The sequence below is a fragment of the Trichechus manatus genome, unplaced genomic scaffold, assembly GCF_000243295.1.
Source record: "Trichechus manatus latirostris isolate Lorelei unplaced genomic scaffold, TriManLat1.0 scaffold00032, whole genome shotgun sequence".
NCBI lineage: Eukaryota > Metazoa > Chordata > Mammalia > Sirenia > Trichechidae > Trichechus > Trichechus manatus.
This window is the reverse complement of record NW_004443968.1, coordinates 9283824-9303865: the sequence shown is the minus strand read 5'-3', so window position 1 is coordinate 9303865 and position 20042 is coordinate 9283824. Positions and strand designations below refer to the sequence as shown.

Sequence of the window (20042 nt, the reverse complement as noted above, 5' to 3'; positions counted from 1 at the left end):
AAATTTTTATTTGATTGAAGTGTTTATTTTTGTTCTCTTATCTATCCAGTGATATATTTTATCATATATACCATTTCATTTTTGAAATCCAGTCTGAGAAATACGTACTGGAAAACTTCTATAATTTCCAGTTTAAGTTATAAACTACTGGGATAATTTCAGTGCTTTTGAAATGGTAAAGGCTATCAATGTTAGTTTCATATTTAATTAAGGATCAGAAATAATGCTGAAATTAATGAGGCACATGATAAGCATGTAGAACATGCCCAGTAAATGTCAAGAGTGAACATACCCCTTCTGTTAGAAATATTCCATTGAGAATTGCTTTTTATCAGATTCTGTTTTCTTTCTTTCTGTGGTGTGTTTCTTTGATCACCTCTTCTTGCCTTTTAAAAATTTCTTTTAATCCCTAGAGGAAGAAACCCTGAACTAGAGAAAAGTCTAGTCAAATTCTTTCTAATTCCTTAGAGGGCATTGTTCAGTTGGCAACCAGGGGATCTATTTCATGAATATATGAACTCAAAGTTACTTTCCTATCTCTTCCATTGTGGATTCATTTAATTTTATCCATATGGCTGCTTCTTAAGAATCAAAATAAGTCCAGGAAAATTATCAAGTGTAGGAATTTTTTCTTTTTAGTGTTTCTTAGTAGAATGAAGATTTAACTTTAGAGCATGCTTAGTCTCTTAAGCCTTTTCTTTTGTATCTATGGAAAGCTTTAAAAATATAGTGATTTCTCAGCCATGTTTTGTTTCCTGTGGATATTTAGACACAGATGACATTTGGACAAAGATACTTTTATCATCTCCTTTTTTAAATTATCTTTTTATTTGTTCATTTTTCTAAATGCAGACTAATCCTATACAAGCTGGGAGGCAATGAGTCCTTAATATTTTCTTGCTAACCTCAATTTAACAATTAGAAAAAGTTTTTAAAAATCTGAAACATTTATCTCCCTCAAAAGTCTTGGACGAAATGGACAGTAAGGAAAATTCATATACTGTTTTGAAGTACCTTCAATGTGCCAGACACTATCTTGTGGGCAATACTAGGAGGAATAAAGGCAGGATACCCAAATCAGTGTGTTCTAAGACTAGTCGGGTAACAGACACATAAATGAATATCAAACTTGTGTGTTAGATAACGATACTGAGACATGGTAGAGAGGAGCATAAAGGTGAGACAGTTTGACCTTCCTTGGAGAGTTGGGGTGGGACAAGGAAAGTTGCCTGAAAGTGTTGACGATCATGATCTCTTGAAGGATGACTATGGTTGAAGAGAACATTCTAGGCAGAGAGAACAGCCTAAGAGATAGATGGTTTGGTCTGTGGTTGCTTTTCTTCTGCCGCCTTGAATTGAAGAGCAAAGCAAATTGGGCAAGTTGGGTAGTGTTTCTTCAACTTCTACTTACTCAGATCTTTGAAGGGTAGTTTTGTTTTTCAGTTTGAAACATTGCGAATTATTCGAACAGATACTTCCTCTGTTACATATTTTAAAGCCAAATAGAAACAGTTTTTGAATTGGTTATTGTTTTGTATTATCCTGGTTTATGAAATTTGAGAATTAACTGTAGTACATTTAAGATTGACATATGAAATGAATTGTCAAAGTAGTTTAATTTTTTAATTGTCAAATTATGTCTCAAGTATTTTGCAGAATGGTAGAATTCATTTGGGTTTGAGTTAAGTTTGATTTTGTTGCTTTAAATGTAAGAATGTCTTATGATTATAGATAGTAGGAACTTATCAGAAATATTAAGCCACTCATTTTAACTACTCTCATTTAGCTAAGCAATTTCTTCTGAAGTGGTATGCATTATATAACTTCATACATATTTTCAGACTTATCCTTCATTCTTTTAGTTTAGTACCACTACCTTCTGGTAAAGACGTAATGAACATAATTTTAATTACTATATTACAGTGTAGGAATACTGTTAGATTAATAACTGGCAGACTATTTTCTAGTTCTGCTGTAGTAATTTATCTTTTGAAATTACCATCACCAGGGAAGATAAAGCTTCTCTACCATACATCTAATATATTGCTTCTAAAATAAAATGAATACATATAGACAGAAGAAGGAATTTTGGACTTCATTAGGAAAGTAGGATAGAGAATCTATTTTGGATTATCGAATACAGCACCAAAGCAATTGACATCTTAATTTTCAAAAAAAAAAAAAAATTCGTCTTTTGATTTTGTTTCATAAGATTTAATTTTTAATTATGTTGCTGCTAAAAACATTCTCTGAGGTATTGTGCTTAGATGGTTAAAGACATTTGGGGAGAGAAACACTTAAGATGACCATTAAAGCTTATTAAATAATTGCTTTTATTTCAGGTATCTCTTTTTCACTCACTTTACTTTCTTTAGTAGAAACAGTATATTTATTTTATATTGCTGCCATAAAAAATCACATAAATTTAGTGGCTTAAGTCAACACAGATTCGTTATTTTATAGTTCTGTAGGTCAGAAGAGTATAAGTCTCACTGGAATAAAATCAAGGTATAAATGGCCATATTCTGTTCTGGAGGCTCTAAGGGATAATTCATTTACTGCTTATTTGGGTTATTGGAAGAATTCAGTTATTTGTGGTTTGTAGGACCAAGGTCCCCATTTTCTTAGAGGCTGTAAACTGAGAGTTATCCCAGCTTTTAGAGGCCACCATATTCCTTGGTTCATGGACCTCCTTCTTCCATCTTAGAAACCAGCGAATAGCCAGTCAAGTTGTTCTCACATTGCGTCTCTCTGGCACTCTGTTCTTCAGTTGTCTTCCACTTTTAAGTGTGATTAGATTGGCCCAGCTAGATAATCCAGGATAATCTCCCCATCTCAAGGTACTTAACCTTAATCACATCTGCAAAGTTCCTTTTGCCATGTTAGGTAGCATATTCACAAGATCTGGGGCTTAGGACATAGCCATCATTGTAGAGCCACGGCTCTGCCTTCCACAAACAGTGACATTGACTGGTGCCTGGCTTTGCTGGATCAGTTTTCTTTTTTTTTGTTCATAATGCCTCTGACCTCTTCCTCCTTGCCTCAGTGGATACAAAAGAGAAGGTGTTGGCATTCAGGACCACTACAGTTCTAAACTGGGTATAATACCTATAGGGAAACTACAGGGGAAAGAGATTCTAGGAAGACTGAAAAAAGAAAATATGATTTTAGAGTATTGCTTTGAAAAAGACAGTCTTGTATAATTTTCTTGAGTTTATATTAACTGGTGCTAATCCTTAGTATTGAGGTCTATAGTTATTTACACAGCAGCAGGAGGTAAACTATTACAGGTAGTCAGTAAGGAGGGTCTTAATTTAGTATCAGGATGTTATAAGATAAATATTGACTCAGCGATAACTTATAATAACTTACATAGATTTTGATAATGGAAGACACTGAATCTTAATATCTTTTTTTTCTACCTAGATCATCACAAAGTATGTATATGAGCTCCTAGAAAAGGACTGCAATTTAAAAAAAATCTCTATTCCAGTAAGTCAAACTTTTACAAATATTTATACTTTCAAGTAAAATAGTTTCCAGTTCAGAAGAAAGTTTTTGTTTTGGGTTAACCTGATAACTTTAAATGTGAAGTTCTAGCGTGTTGATATTGATAAAGATAATTTTAAATGCCTGTGGGTATGCCTCATCTCATTGTGCACAGTAGTTTGTTGAAAGTAATACTCTACAGTGTAAAGGAAATACTGATGTTCAGTCTTTTTTGAAAATGATGATGCAGTTAAAAGGACTACCATTCCTTCTACCCTGTCTCCTTTCACTGATACAATTTATTTTCACTTATTTATTTGAAGAAAACTAATGTATTTTTTCTTGCATTAGACAGAGACAACTTCACCATCTTTTTAATTTCTTGGTTTTTTTTCTTTATTATATGATTGTTTCTATGTTATTTGCTCTACATATTCCCAAATTTATTCCTGTGCTTCCTGTTTTATAACACTGTTCCTTTCCTCTTTAGCGGAACACTTTTTTTGAAATTTTGCATGATTTGCCATTTCAGAGTGAAAAAGTTTGAGATTTGTTCTCAGAATTGTCGGTTTTGTTTTTTAATGTAAAACATGAAATATTAAGCTTTCAAATATAGAAATAGTAATCTTGTATGTAAAATGGTGGTGGTGGGACTAAATGATCTGTGCTGTCCTTGAAAATTCTCTGATTTTGTGATAAGTAGGAATCTGGACCACCACTCATCTGTCAGTTTGTCATACTCTGGTGGTTGTATGTTGCTGTGATGCTGGAAGTTATGCCACTGGTATTTCAAATATCAGCAGGGTCACCTATGGTGGACAGGTTTCAGCAGAGCTTTCAGACTCAGACAGACTAGGAAGAAGGACCTGGCAATCTACTTCTAAAAAAACTGGGCAGTGAAAACTTTATAAATAGCAGTGGAACATGGTCTGATATAGTGCTGGAAGATGAGCCCCTCAGGTTGGAAGCCACTCGGAATACAGCTGGAGAAGAGCTGCCTTCTCAAAGTAGAGTTGATCTTGACGTGGATGGAGTCAAGCTTTTGGGACCTTCATTTGCTGATGTGGCATGACTCAAAATCAGAAGAAACAGCTGCAAACATCCATTAATAATCGGAACATAGACTGTACAAAGTATGACTAGGAAGATTGTCCAAAATGAAATGGAGCACATAAAGATCAATATTCCAGGCATTAGTGAGCTGAAATGGACTGGTATTGGCCATTTTGAATCAGACAATCATATGGTCTGCTGTGCTGGGAATGACAACTTGAAGAGGAATGGTGTTGTACTCACTGTCAAAAACAACATTTCAAGATCTATCCTGAAGTACAACCCTGTCAATGACAGGATAATATCCATATGCCCACAAGGAAGACCAGTTAACAGGACTTTTATTCAAATTTATGCACCAATCACTAAGGTCAAAGATGAAGAAATTGAAGATTTTTACCAACTTCTGCAGTCTGAAATTGATCAAATATGCAATCAGATGCATTGATAATTGGAATGTGAAAGTTGGAAACAAAGAAGAAGGATTGGTATTTGGAAAATATGCCGTTGGTGATAAAAACGATGCCAGAGATTAGAGATAGCATGATAGAGTTTTTCACGACCTACGACGTCTTTATCGCAAATACCTTCTTTCAGCAACATAAACAGCAACTACATACCTGAACCTCACCGGATGGAATACACAGGAATGAAATCGACTACATCTGTGGAAACAATGGAAAAGCTCAATGTCATCAGTGAGAATAAGGCCAGGAGCAGACTGAGGAACAGATCATCAATTGTTCATATGCAAGTTCAAGTTGAAACTGAAGAAAAGTAAAACAAGTCAGTGAGAGCCAAAGATGACCTTGAGTATATCCCACTTGAATATACAGACCATCTCAAGAATAGATTTGACACATTGAACACTAATGAGTGAAGACCAGACCAGTTGTGAGATGACATTAAGGACATTGTAATGAAGAAAGCAAAAGGTCATTAAAAAGTCAGGAATGAAAGAAAAGACCAGAATGGATGTCAGAAGAGACTCTGAAACTTGCTTTTGAACGTAGAGGAGCTAAAGTGAAGGAAAGAATGGGGAAGTAAAAGAACTGAAGATTTCAAAGGGTGACTCAAGAAGTCAAAGTGAAGTGTTATAATGAAATGTGCAAAGACCTGGAGTTAGAAAAGTAAAAGGGAAGAACACACTCGACATTTCTCAAGCTGAAAGAACTGCAGAAAATATTGAAGCCTTGAGTTGCAATATTGATAGAATTAGGGACAAAATATTGAATGGTACATGAATCATCAAATGAGATGGAAGGAATACACAGAGTCACTGTATCAAAAAGAATTGGTCGACGTTCAGCCATTTCAGGCGGTAGCATATGATCAATAACCAATGGTACTGAAGGAAGAAGTCTAAGCTGCACTGAAGGCACTGGTGAAAAAGAAGGCTCCAGGAATTGACTGAATACCAACTGAGATATTTCAGCAAGGGGATGCAGTGCTTGAAGTGCTTACTCATCTATGCCAAGAAATTTGGAAGAGCGTTACCTGGCAAACTGACTGGAAGAGGTCATATTTGTGCACATTCCAAAGAAAATAATCCAACAGAATGCAGATATTATCGAACAGTATCATTAATATCACACGCAAGTAAAATTTTGTTGCAGATCATTCAAAAATGGTTGCAGCAGTACATCGACAGGGAACTGCCAGAAATTCAAGTCAGTTTCAGAAGAGAATGTGGAACAAGGGATATCATTGCTGGATCTTGATGGATCAGATGGATCTTGGCTGAAAGCGGAAAATACCAGAAAGATGTTTACCTGTATTTTATTGACTATGCAAAGACATTCAACTGTGTGGATCATAAAATATTATGGATAACATTGCTAAGAATGTGAATTATAGAACACATAATTGTGCTCATGAGAAACCTGTACATAGACCAAGAGGCAGTCGTTCAAACAGAGCAGTGGGATACTGTGTGGTTTAAAATGAGGAAGGATGTGCGTCAGGCTTGTATCCTTTCACCATACTTATTCAGTGTCTATGCTGAGCAAATAATTCGAGAAGCTGGACTATTTGAAGAAGAATGCAGCATCAGGATTGGAGGAAGACTCATTAAAAACCTGCAATATGCAGATGATACAACCTTGCTTGCTGAAAGTGAAGAGAACTTGAAACACTTACTGATGAAGATCAAAGACTACAGCCTTCAGTATGGATTACACCTCAACATAAAGAAAACAATCATTCTCACAACTGGACCAATAAGCTATATCATGATAAACGAGAAAATACGGAAGTTGTCAGAGATTTCATTGTACTTGAATCCACAATCATCGCCCAGGCAAGCAATAGTGTAGAAATCAACATATTGTATTGGGCCAATCTGCTGCAAAAAACTTCTTTAAAGTGTTAAAAAGCAAAGATGTCACTTTGAGGACTAAGATACCCCTCACCCAAGCCATGATATTTTCAGTTGCCTCATATGCATGCGAAAACTGGACAATGAATAAGGAAGACTGAAGAAGAATTGTTGCCTTTGAATTGTGGTTTGGCGAAGAACATCGAGTATATCATGGACTGCCAGAATGAACAAAGCTGTCTTGTAAGAAGTACAGCCAGAGTGCTGCATAGAAGCGAGGATGGTGAGACTTTGTCTCCTGCACTTTGGACTTATCAGGATGGACCAGTCCCTGGAGAAGGACATCATGCTTGGTAAATTAGATGGTTAGCAAAAAAGAGGAAACCCTCAAAGAGACGAATTGACAAAGTGGCTGCAACAATGGGCTCACACATAGCAAAGATTGTGAGGATGGCGCAGGACAGGACAGCATTTCACTCTCTTGTAAATAGGTTCACTATGAGTGGGAACCAACTAGATAGCACCTAACAACAACAACACTAATAATCTGAAAGATTTATTTAAAGTAATTCCTTTAAGGCACTAACTTTGCATGTAGATAATTTAGTTTATGTTAAATTTTGGAATGAATAGGTTTTCAAATTCCTTAAATAATGTTATTCTATTATAATTAGTTTGAGGATTTCTAATACTACCCATTCTCACAAATTGATTGCATAGTTTAATATTTTAAAAATAAATCTACATTTAATTTTCTATAGATAACCTCAGGTGCTAGCCTCACATTGTTAGTCATTCATTCATTAGTCAACAGATATTTAATAAGGGTCTGTGAGGTGCCAGGCGTTGTTCCTAGTGCTTGTGATGTTCCTAGGGAATAAAACATTCTTTTATGTAATCGCTAGACCAGTGCTTGATATATTTGGAAACTTTTCTTCACTTAGAAATACATGAAAGCCAAGATTTTAATACCTTTTTTAGAGTAAATACGCTAGTCTTTTTTAGAGTCAAACTCCGTGTTTTAGTTTTGATTAGGTCTGTTGTCTTAACTCTTTTACAACTATATATCGAGGCTAGTCTTCTGCAAAGTCAAGGTGAAGTTTTTTCCCTTTGTCCTATCTTTGTTTCTTGTTAATTTAATTTTTTTCAAAGTTTGTAAAGGATGATATTTAATAAAGAACTTAGGTTAATTCATTGTTACAGTGCATTAAACATTGAGTCATTTAACTCTATAATACTCATAGTTCCAGGGAACCTTTTAACTCACTTCAGTGCCATAGATTTCCAGAACAAATCACAACATAATTGGTCATGTAGATCCTGTCATATGATTGTTGTTGTTGGGTGCTGTTGAGTTGCCTCCGACTCATGGTGACCATATGAAGAACAGAACGAAACACTGTTCCATCCTGCACCATCCTCAGTCGTTGCTATACTTAAGCCTGTTGCCGCTTCTGCTGCTATTCATAAGGTTTTCACTGGCCAATTTTTTTAGAAGTAGACTGCCAGGTCCTTCTTTCTAGTCTGTTTTAGTCCGAAAGCGCTGCTGAAACCTGTCCACCATTGGTAACCCTGCTGGTATTTGAAATACTGGTGGCATTGCTTCCAGCGTCACAGCAACATGCAAGCCACCACAGTACAACAAACTGACAGATGAGTAATGGCTCATATGTTTGAGTTTCATTAATTTTCTTTATAGAACACCTTAGATTAGGTTTAGAAAGATTTTGTTTTATTGAAGTGACTATTTTTCTCTCATTTTAAATTTAGATTATAAAGCTAATGGGAATGGAGAGAGCTTTATATTATAAGATATCTAAAATAAGAGTTCATGTCCATTTTTGGTTAGTAAAAAATCTTTTGTAAACTGAAAATAATACTAACTTCCATTTTATAAAATTAATATCTCTATTCTGGAAATTTTTCTTATTACGTTTTTGTAGTAACTATTATTTTTCTCCCGAGTTCTCTTAAATCTCAGAGCTAACACTGAGAGTATTTTTTGTATACTTAATACAGATGGCTTGTGTTCTGTGGTAGATATTTAGATTCTTTCTCCTTAGAGGGAAAATACTAATAATTATTCTTTTTTGCTAAAAGAACACCACTACCAAACTTATTTTTTCCCCTGATGATGAGCTAAGTTTAGTTTTACAGCTAAATTATTTAACAAGGGAGAAAATCTTATTTTTTTTAAAAAAATGACAGCACTTTGTGGATGTTTATGATTCGATGGTAAAGATCATGATGATCATGTTTTGCATTTACTTCACACACCACCTATATAGACCTAAAAATACTCTCAATTATAGTATTCCACAGTTGTGTAGAATATATTGGAATACAATGAATTAACTTTATAACTTGGCTACAAATTTTCATTCAGTATATTGCATAATGTTTAGATGAAACATCACAGTCCATGGTTCATCCTAAGGTTCATAAGTATCCTGAAGTGAATTGTTAAGTGCTAAAAATTGTGTGGTTCAGTCTCACTGACCAAATGGCATTTGAAGTTGATTTATCAATAAAGTGAGGTTGTGCACTGAAATGACCTTTATGTGCATGCCTTAGTGAAAGTTCAGTTTAATGAATTACCCCTGTTTGAAGATAAATGGGCTTGAACCAGCCATTTCCAAACTTAATTAGGTTAGTGCAGAAAAAATTATTCATGTAGATATTTTACTATTTAAAATTAACATTAACTTTATACAGAGTAAGTTCGAGTTTCAAAGTGCAAGGTCAGAGTTTTGTGTTAAATTGAGGTGAAAATTAGCCCATGACTACCATCAGCTCAATTATTGCTCTCATCTCTTAATCATTTATATTTTTCATTGCCATTGTTTTGTGTTTTTTCCTTGAATATTCTGGTGGTATGTTATTTTTAAAGTCAACTTTTCAGGATGTTCAGGTAGAACTTTATTCAGTTATTCATAGTTACCTTGATTTGTAACCCCTTTAAAAATTCTTGAACAGCATTATAATGTAAAAAACCACATTTTTATCTTCTGATGATAAGTACTTTGTTTCATTTTTAAAGTGATTACTCTGGAATTCAAAGTGGCAACCTGCCATTGCTTTAAAAATTGACTCAGTTCCTTGGTAACGAGACTAAGTCAAGTAGAAAAAGAAGCAATGATCAGCACCTAGTGGAAAGTCTACAGCTACAGGTTTTTTCATTAAGATAAATACATGTCCATTTCCATAACCATTACGAGATTCTCTAAGGTCTCAGTGACTATAAGAGGCACTTTTATTTGTGCATATTTAGAGGTACTCTTTGGTAATTGTATGACTGTAACCTCTGTGGCCTCTTGTTTATTTTTACACTGACAGCTTTGCTTTTTAATTTTTTTGTTGTTGTTGTTCTTATCACCATTTTCTATTTTTAGCCACGTTAACTGAGAGATCCTTCTGTTAGCATATAATGTTTCTAGGTAAAAGGAAATTTTTATTCTCAGGTTAGATTTTCCCATCACTCATCCATTTCTCTTACCCTCTGATGTCAGTCATGCTCCTTGTCATCGTAATTTGCTTTCTCTGGGCATTGCATGCAGTGGAAACTTATGTGGTTGTGTTATACTTCATACCTCTCCATTTGCATTCTTATACGCTAGTAATAAAGTTACAGTCATGTCACTTCAGTTCTTAGCATTGTGTGATTCTTTTAAAATTCTTTATAATTGTGCATTACTCTTCAACATATACTTTCTGAACCAGGTAAGTATTATAACTATTAAAAGGATGCATTATTTATTTAAATGCCTTTTATTTGAAGGAAGTCACTGATGGCGATACTTGATAAGATTTGTTCTTCCACAAGTTCATTCATTCCTTTACTTACTTCGTGCCTGCAGTGTGCCAGGGTCTTTTGTATATGCTAGGGATGTTATCAGGAGAGACCTCTTCCTAGAGAAGGACATCATGCTTGGTTAGGTGGAGGGTCAGCGAAAAAGAGGAAGACCCTCGACAAGATGGATTAACACAGTGGCTGCAAGAACAGGCTCAAACATAGCAATGATTCTAAGGATGGCGCAGGACCAGGCAGTGTTTCATCTGTTGTACAGAGGGTTACTCTAGGTTGAAACCAACTTGATGGCACCTAATAACAATAGGGATATAGCTACATACAAAACAGAAAAATTCATCTTTCCTGGACTTATTCTGGTGGAGGGAGCAGATGGTGAATAAACAGATACAAAAACAAATAAAGTAAAACCTACAGTATGTTAGCTGGTGATATCTGCTGGGGAGAAAAATAAAACAGGGAGAGGAATTAGGGAGTTCTTTGGGAGGCATTTACGATTTTAAATGGGGTAGTCAGGGAAGGCTTCACTGAGAAAGTGATATTTTTTTCTGAAGTGCTGTGGCTATGCTCCTCTTGCTGAAATAATTGCCATTTGTCCTCTGTTTACACAAATGGCTAAGCATCTATTACTGAAACCACTCCGACAGTTTTAGAAATAGAGGTATTTTATTTCTTGTCTCTTCCAGGCATAGTGACTAGGAACATTTAGACTCCAGGGCATTTTTTTTTTCTTTTTTCTTTATTTTAATTGTACTTCAGGTGAAGGCTTACAGAACAAATAGTTTCTCGTGAAACGGTAGTCAACATATTGTTTTATGACTGGTTAACAACCCCACAACATGTCAACCCTCTCCCTTCTCGACCTTTTTTTTTTTTTCCCCCTTTTATTGTACTTCAGGTGAAGGCTTACAGAACAGATAGTTTCTCATGGAACAGTAGTACACGTGTTGTTTTATGACATTGGTTAACAACCACACAACATGTCAACCCTCTAACTTCTCAACCTTTTTGACCTTTTTTTTTTTGTGAAAATATACATAGCCAAAGATACACCATTTCAAAAATTTCTACATGCACAGTTCAGTGACATCGACTGCGCTCTTCCAGTTGTGCTGCTATTCTCACTTTAAATGAAGGCTTACAGAACAAAATAGTTTCTCCTTTAACAGTTAGTACACATGTTGCCCTATGATGATGGTTAACAACCTCACAACACATCAATACTATCCTTACTCAACCTTGGGCTCCCTATCACCAGCTTCCCTGTCCCCTTTTGACCAGGGCATTTTTTGGTATCTAGAGTTTTCATGTATTTCTTATTTTGATAACTGTATGAATATGTACTGTTGATGAAATGAAGAGCTGTTGCATTACACAGCGTGTGTTGACCTTCTCTGCAGTGGGAGGGGAGGAAGTGTGTATACCAGCCATCATGACTCTTCAGCCTCTGGCTCTGACCCAGCGGTTGCTGCACAGAGGCTTCCATTCCCAGTTACTGGCCATTGCTGATGCCGAATACCACTCATGTGTGCCACGGCATATTCCTCCTAAAAATCTTGTGACTCTTTCACACAGAAATCATACATCATCCAATTAAAAACCTACATATTAAGGACAATCAAATTGGATAAAAATGTTTACTTTTCATCCCATAAATAGCTAGTACATAAAGTGAGGTTATTGGAGTACATGAATAATGTTGCTTCATGAATTAGTGGTTATATAAGCTTATGCTCGCCCTCTGAATGAAATTTGAAAGTCCATTTACATGCAAGAGTAGATGGTTGAGGGGTTTGGAATTTGTAAGTAGTCTTCCCTCCCAGCTTTTAAAAGTTTAGTAATATTCATGCAAAATATATGATTTTCCAACAGATCTACTTTCCAGTTGGGTTTTTCTATCATAGGTAAAATATACTTCTCTTACAGAATTATAGACTAAATAGCAGTGTGACCATGGGCAACTTATTAAATTCTCTAAGCCTCAATTTCTTCAACTGTAAAATGATTATAATAGTTATACCTGCTTTAATGGTAGTGTTGTGATTAAAGGAGATAATTTTTTAAAGTTATTTAACACAGTGTCTAACCCATGGGAAGCACTTAAAAATTATTCTTATATATTCTTACACATAGTCTTAATATCATGCTAAATATACAATATAGGGAGACATGTTAATATTCTGTTTCACATTTTTATATTTAAATTATCTGTCACAAACTTTTTGCTTATCCACCTAGTATGTAATTGTTAACCTCTAATGGATGTATTAATTTTATATTAAAGGTTTTTTTTCCTTCTATAATTCTGTAATAACCACTCTATAATTTATAATAACTTTTAGTTCTTTTCTCATTTATATCTGTCCTGATTAAAAAACACTTATTTATTATTTAATTTTTTTTTTTTTTTAATTACAGGTAGATGCTACTGAGAGTGAACCAAAGAGTTTTATCTTTATGAGTGAGGATGCTTTGACAAATCCACAGAAACTGATGGTTTTAATTCATGGTAGTGGTGTTGTCAGGGCAGGTCAGTGGGCTAGAAGGCTTATTATAAATGAAGATCTGGACAGTGGCACACAGATCCCTTTTATTAAGAGAGCTATGGAGGTAAGTGCAATTTCTTTTATATATTTTTGTTTAGATTTTATAGTCCTGTTTTATTATGTGTTATAAATTATTTTATCATGTGTCTTCAAAAAGTATATCCTAAGCATAACCTTGTCTTTAAATTGTTATTCATTGTTCTGCTTGTATGAAAGATTATTCTGCATTATCTTGTAGTTATAAGAAAAACAAAGTGGCATCTTGAGAGTACGAAGATTTAGATATATCTTTGAAATGAATGTTTTTGATTCTGAATTTTTTTTGTTTTTATTACATGAAATATCAGTTAAAATATCAAATGTTTATCATCATCATTGAAAACACTTCTGACAAAAATACCACTAATGCTTTTGTAAACCTTTGCCTACCTAATTCAGTGAAGTTAGAAAGTAAAGGAGATATTCTACTTTAAATTAATCTCTTATTTAAAAGAAAAGTTGGAATAACTCAGGGTTTTTTGGTCATTTCTGTAAAAAATTCTTTAGAGCCCACAAACTAGATGCTTTAAGCATAAGATGTAGCCATTCAAAATAATAAATTACATGTTTACTGAATAACTTTATTACTATTTGAATACAATTTTTTTTAAATGGACATTTTAAAATTATATTCAAGGTTTTCTTTCTTGTGATAGTGGAATTGGTTTTTTTCACTATTGTTTCATCTGAAGGTTTGGACACTTGTATTTTGCTCTCTCATTCTTAAGTTCTGAAAAGACCAACCAAATGTTGCAAAGTATAGGTTTCTTTCACATGTGTGTAGAAATTTTCCTCAGAAAATATTATAAAGTGGCATCTTTATAAAAGATTTAATGTAAAAATATAAAATATGTGTATGTATGCATTCTGTATAAGAGCTGTAGTCTTACATTTTTCTAGTTAAATTTGCAAAGGAAATGTTTGATACACTGGTGACTGCAGAGGTCAGTGATGATATGTCTGTTCTCTGCTCTTAACTGAAATCATATCATGGCTCAACTCGTAAGAATATTTTTGTTAATAGATTTCTTAGGTTAATTATACATGTATTATTTCAGTCTTCATGGATGTGCAAAGTATATAAAGACATTACTTTTGGTTTGGCTGTAGTAGTAGTAGTGCATTTTTAATAGAATTGCAGTTTAGACTGAAGTAACTCACATTAAATATTTTATTTTTTAAACTGTTTTCTATTTCAGATTATGGGTAGTGATGGGTAGTGAAATGAACTTTCTCTCTGACACATTAGTTTAACAAATGTTGTCCATGTATTTTAAGTAAAATATTATATATGAAATGTGATCAGAGTTCAGAGAATAATTGAAAATAGAACTGAGTAAAGAAAAATTAGATGTTTGTAATATATGAGTGCTTGGTGAAATATTTTATGTAATTATGTTGTCCCTGCTACTAGATCACCTAAGCTTTTTGCATTGTAGAATATTTTATTGTTGCATAAGTTTTATGAAGTGAAAGTGTACATGGGAAGCCATGCCAAACATTGTTCTTCATATAGACGATCTATTGATATCCCAAACAGGAGGAAGGAAATTTTTCAGTAACATTTGAATAGTCAGTCGTTTTGTTCTTATAAGTAATAATAGTGTTTTGGGGATAACAGTTTTTCACTGCCTTGACTTCTTCTTGATTATCTCAATCATGGTAACTGGTGAGTCCTTGAAAAAAAGCAATTGATGACTAAACCTTCGTGGTGTACTTTGAAAATTTTAGTTTATGCACTTCATTCTGCTTATGTTTCTTTACATAAATATGAACTTTATTGTGATAACTTTCTACATAGTGGACATTTAAAAATGGGTATCTCTTTTAAATCCAGATAAAGTTATTTTACTATCCTGGCTTTACCTTTTCACTGCTGTTTTCTCAGTCAGTTCTTTAAGGGCTGCTCTGTGTTTGAGTGTGTTGGGGTATTACTTAGGGACCAGGCAGAAGGAAGACTAATGGGTAGAAAAAAGCTGTCCCATTCTTAATTTTTAATCAGGTTAGTTTTGCTTTGGTTTTTATTTTTTGTGCTTTTTTCTTAAGTTGTATTTAAGGAAAGGTTTTCATTGTTTTCAAAGAGTTCAAAGCCACTACTCTGTTTTTCATGGTCTGTCAGTTTGCATATCACAGCTGAAGCAAATTCTGATATTTCAGGCCAGACAATATCATCCCTACTCGTAGTGTTAATAATATTTCTGTTGTATTCCTTGCGGATTTTTGGTGTCAGATTGAAGGTCCTTAAATCGGATTAACCCTAGTTGCAAGGTTATGGTTGCAAGGTTATAGCTGTTGCTTTTTCTCTAACAGTAGAACCCTGTTGTTAAGTGGACTGTTGTACAAAAAGTACTAGGTTTAAGTCTGTGTAGTGGCCTTGATTAAAGCTGGGGTGAGGTTTGAAACCACCCCTATAACAGCCCCTGAGATTTCTCCCCAGAGCCCCTAGGACTCCATAGATCACAGTTTGAAAAGCACAGGTATTCCAGTTCTTGCATTCTAGGTACTTCAGAACTTTATTATCACAAATTATTAAAATTTCATGTTACAGGAATGGTGCATATCAGATAAAGCCCTACAAGTGATTCTGAGGCTGTCATAGCTAATATTTTAAGTGTTTAACAGTCTTCATTGCATAATATATTACTTGGAGTAAGAAACAGTATACCATGTAGCTAAGTACTAATTATTCAGTGTCTGTGCAGTTTGAGCGTTACGCAGATTTGTTTCTTCTTTGATCTTTTCTTATATGCATCTTTTTAGGCCTTTCAGTTGGTCTCTATAAAAAGGGCAAGGAAAGTAGGTGAAACTTAAGTCATTTCATTACTAATAGCATAGCTGGGACAAGGGCGTAAAATTTAGGAGATGCTCACACTCAAGGTTGTGCACTTTTCTACTTGTATGACCCCTAGAGTGAGTGCCTCCTAAATTTTGTGCCCTAGGTGCCTCACTGACCTCACCCTAGTCCTGACTTTGACTAATTGAGATGCCCTGTCAACAAGGTTTATGGAGAGCAGTTTGGGAGCCAATAGTCTATAGAGTCAAACTTAGGGGTGTGTCAGAAAACCTGGAGAGCTTGTCCTGCCCCATCACCAGAGTTTGGATTCAGAAGGTCTAGTTGGAGCCTCAGAATTTACATTCTAACAGTTTCTGAAGTGATGCTGATACTGCTAGTCCTGGCACCACACTGAGAACCGCTAGTGTAGGCAGTACTCTTTGGGCTGGTTGAGGGTTTATTTATACTTGCAGGTACCAAGTATAATGGATACTGTAGAACTTGATGGCAATTATATTTAGTAAGGCAAGAATTGAAAGTTCTAAAAAAATGTGTTATAGTAAAATCATTGAAAAAGTAAAAGTTTATGAAGAATATTTTCAAAACGCTGTCTTTGAGTGATTCATACCCAATATGGCTTAAAATTTGCTAATTTTAATAATTTCATTAGTAGTCCGATTCCCTCACTAAAACAACATTTTTTTCTGCTTTCTCATAGCTGGATTATTCAGAAGAATCTGCTATTCCCATAATTACCTACTTTGAGTATTATTTTTATATCATTATGTCTGATTTTTAAAAATTAATACACCTACTCCTCACTTTTCGGCTGTTGCTATCCGAAATTTTTCATTTATGACAGTAGTAAAAAAGCTACTATCCAACTATTTTGTGCATTAACAATGTTCGTCTGTCAGTAATGAATGCTGAGGTGAGAGGTGACAGTAATGCTGACTATGTTGGTTAAGGTTCTGTGTCAACTTGGTTGGGCCATAATTCTCAGTGGTTTGACAGTTACGTGATGATAGAATTTGGCGCCTATGTAACGATGTAATTTGGCAGTTATATAATGATATAGTCATCCTCCATTTTGTGATCTGATGTACTCGTCCTCCATTTTCACATAATGCTGATTTTCACATAATGACCTGGTCTTTGGGCCCTAACTATGTCGATAAGTGAAGAGCAGATGTACTCAGTTTTATTAAGGTAATTTATACAGTTTGGGTTCTAGTAACATTACTGGACTACCTAATTAATACGCACTTCCCCCTCCCATGAAACACACTTTGAAATGATAAAATATATCAACAACAAAAATATTAAATGTCTTTTTGAGTTCAAAACAAAGAAAAGGAATCCCCAAATGCCTGAATATAAGAGAGAACTTAAAGCCGGAGTGAAAAGCCCATGGAGGGTGTGGCAACTCAAGGGAATAGCTAATGAGATATAAGCCCTAAGGCACATAGGGTCTAGGTCAGAGTCTTTGGGCCTGAGAGGTATGAGCTGAAGCTAAGACTCTGATACAGCTGGAACCTTGGAAGGTGCTTCCTTTTAATAAAAGGGGACCTGGAAAAAATAAGGAAGAAAGGCCTGGCAATCTGTTTCTGAAAATCAGCCAGTGAAAACCCTATGGACCACAACAGTTCAGTCCACAATGGATCATTAGAATGGTGTAGGATCAAGCAGTGTTTAGTTCCATTGTGCATGGGGTCTCCATGAATTGGGGACAGACTCCATGACAACTAACAACAATAACAGGAAGACAGAATTAGCTTACTGACCAGAGGTGACAGAAGGAATGTTTTTTTTTTTTTTTGCCAGAGGTACCAGATGGGGTAAATAAACTGCCTCTCTTGGGAAATAGAAGCCCCAGACCCTAACCCATAGTGAATTTGGATTTGTGGTTGAATTTATATATAAACCATTTAGTGTGAGAATCTCAAGCAAAGTCAGTTAATTTAAAAATGATTTCTGAACTGACGAAACCTCTGTGGTATCTGCTAGAAATAAACATAAAACTGCCATATAGCAAAACTTATCCAACCCAGGATATATCCTTACAGAAGATGAATTGATAGAAACTTCAAATTATAAGAAGAAATGATTCATCACAAAGAAGAGTCAGTTCATGCAATTATTACACATAGTTGAAGAGAGAATTTGTAAATTGAAAACTGCAGTTGAGGAAATTACCTAGAGTACAGCACAGAGAAATTAGAAAAAAATATGATAGATAAGAAATCATGGAGAATAGAGTAAGGTCTAACGTTCCTGGTTGATATGCTTTTGAGATTAAAGACATGGATTATATTGTTGAAGAAGCATGGCATATCATGAGCATGAAAATAAGTCTGTCCTCAGATGTATTAAAATAAAACTGTAGAACATCAGAGTGATACGTTCATATAATTTTTTCATTGAGGAGAAATTCACATAGCATAAAAGTAATCATTTTAAAGTGAGCAATTCAGTGGCATTTAGTACATTCACAATGTTATGTAACTACCACCTCTGTTAGTTCAAAACATTTTTATTACTCCCATTCTCTCCCTGCCCCCGCACCCTCCCCCGCAACCATCAGTCTGCTTTCTGTCACTCTGAATTTACCTATTCTGGATGTTTCGTATAAAAAACAAAAAACCAAACCTGTTGCTGTCAAGTCGATTCCAACTCACAGCAACCCTATAGGACAGAGTAGAACTGACTCTGTAGAGTTTCCAAGGAGCGGCTAGTGAGTTCAAACTTTTGACCTCTTGGTTAACAGCCGTAGCTCTTAACCACTGCATCACCAGAGCTCTTATAATTTGCATAAAGGGAACCATAAAATATGGAGTCTTCTGTGTCTGGCTTCTTTCACTAGCATAATGTTCTGGAGGTTCATCCATGTTTACCATGCATCAGTACTTCATTCCATTTTATGACTAATATTCCATTGTATGTATATACCACAATTTGTTTATTTATTCATCTCTTGATGAATATTTGGATTGTTTCCACCTTTTGGCTATTGTGGCTAGTGCTGCTTTGAACACATGGCATATATTTGTTTGAATACTTGTTTTTGTTCCTTTTGGGTTTATAGGTAAGAGTGGAATTGTTGTCATGTTTAGCTGTTTTTGAGGAATTGCTACTGTGGTACAACTCATTTGTTTTTCATGGAATTGATAATTTCCTTTTTTTTTTCTATTTTCTTTGTAATAATTGTTAATTCAGATTTCTGTTGGCATTTCAGTGATTTTCTACATAGTCACACCCATCAGATAATCTCATAGTTTAACATTCTTCCTCCGGAGAACTCTCTTTTGGAATCATGTAGACTTCTATTTCAGTCTTAACTGGTCACTTTCTAAGTCTGCTTACCTGTTTCTTATCCTGAGAGTTCCCTTAGACTCTCTCTTGTGTTTGAGCTCCTGTCTCCTGAATCTAATGACCTCTGCTTTCCTGATAGATACCCTCATTTTAATGGACCCATCAAAGAGTGAATGCAAGATAACGTTTTTGAAATCTTGCATTTCTGAAAAATCCCTTTATTCTACTTGCTCATTTTATTTTAATAATTCAACTAGGCATAGAATTCTGTGTTGAAAATCATTTCATTCAGAAATTTGAAGGCTTTGTTTCATTGTCTTCTAGCTTCCAGTGTTTTAATCGAAAAGCCCAATACAATTCTGATCTTGAATTCTTTTTTCCTCTCCTATAGAAGCTTCTTCTCTGGTGTTAAGAAATGAACCTTATTGCTGTTAAGAAATTTTCTGTGCCTTGTTGTGGGGTTTTTTTTGATTCATTGTGTTGGGCCCTTGGTGGTTCTTTTCAGTTGGTACACTTATGGTCCTTTACTGTGAGAAACTACTCCCCCCCCCCATTTTATTTATTTATTTAATTGTACTTCAGGTGAAGGCTTACAGAACAAATAGTTTCTCATGAAACAGAAGTACAGATTTTGTTTTATAACATTGGTTAACAACCCCACAACATGTCAACCCTCTAACTTTTCAACCTCTTTTTTTTTTTTTT

General features: G+C 34.8%; 1 protein-coding gene across 14 annotated transcripts in view; it reads left to right on the top strand.

The window, feature by feature from the left end:
• Nucleotides 1–20042, top strand: part of ARB2A (ARB2 cotranscriptional regulator A) — a 483138-nt gene that overhangs the window by 123088 nt on the left and 340008 nt on the right. For all 14 annotated transcript variants that reach the window (XM_023730112.1, XM_004375027.2, XM_012555172.2 and 11 more), the window contains 2 exons: nt 3427–3492; nt 13086–13277. In XM_023730112.1, coding sequence (XP_023585880.1) covers nt 3427–3492; nt 13086–13277 — 258 coding nt within the window. The remainder of the gene's footprint in view (nt 1–3426; nt 3493–13085; nt 13278–20042) is intronic.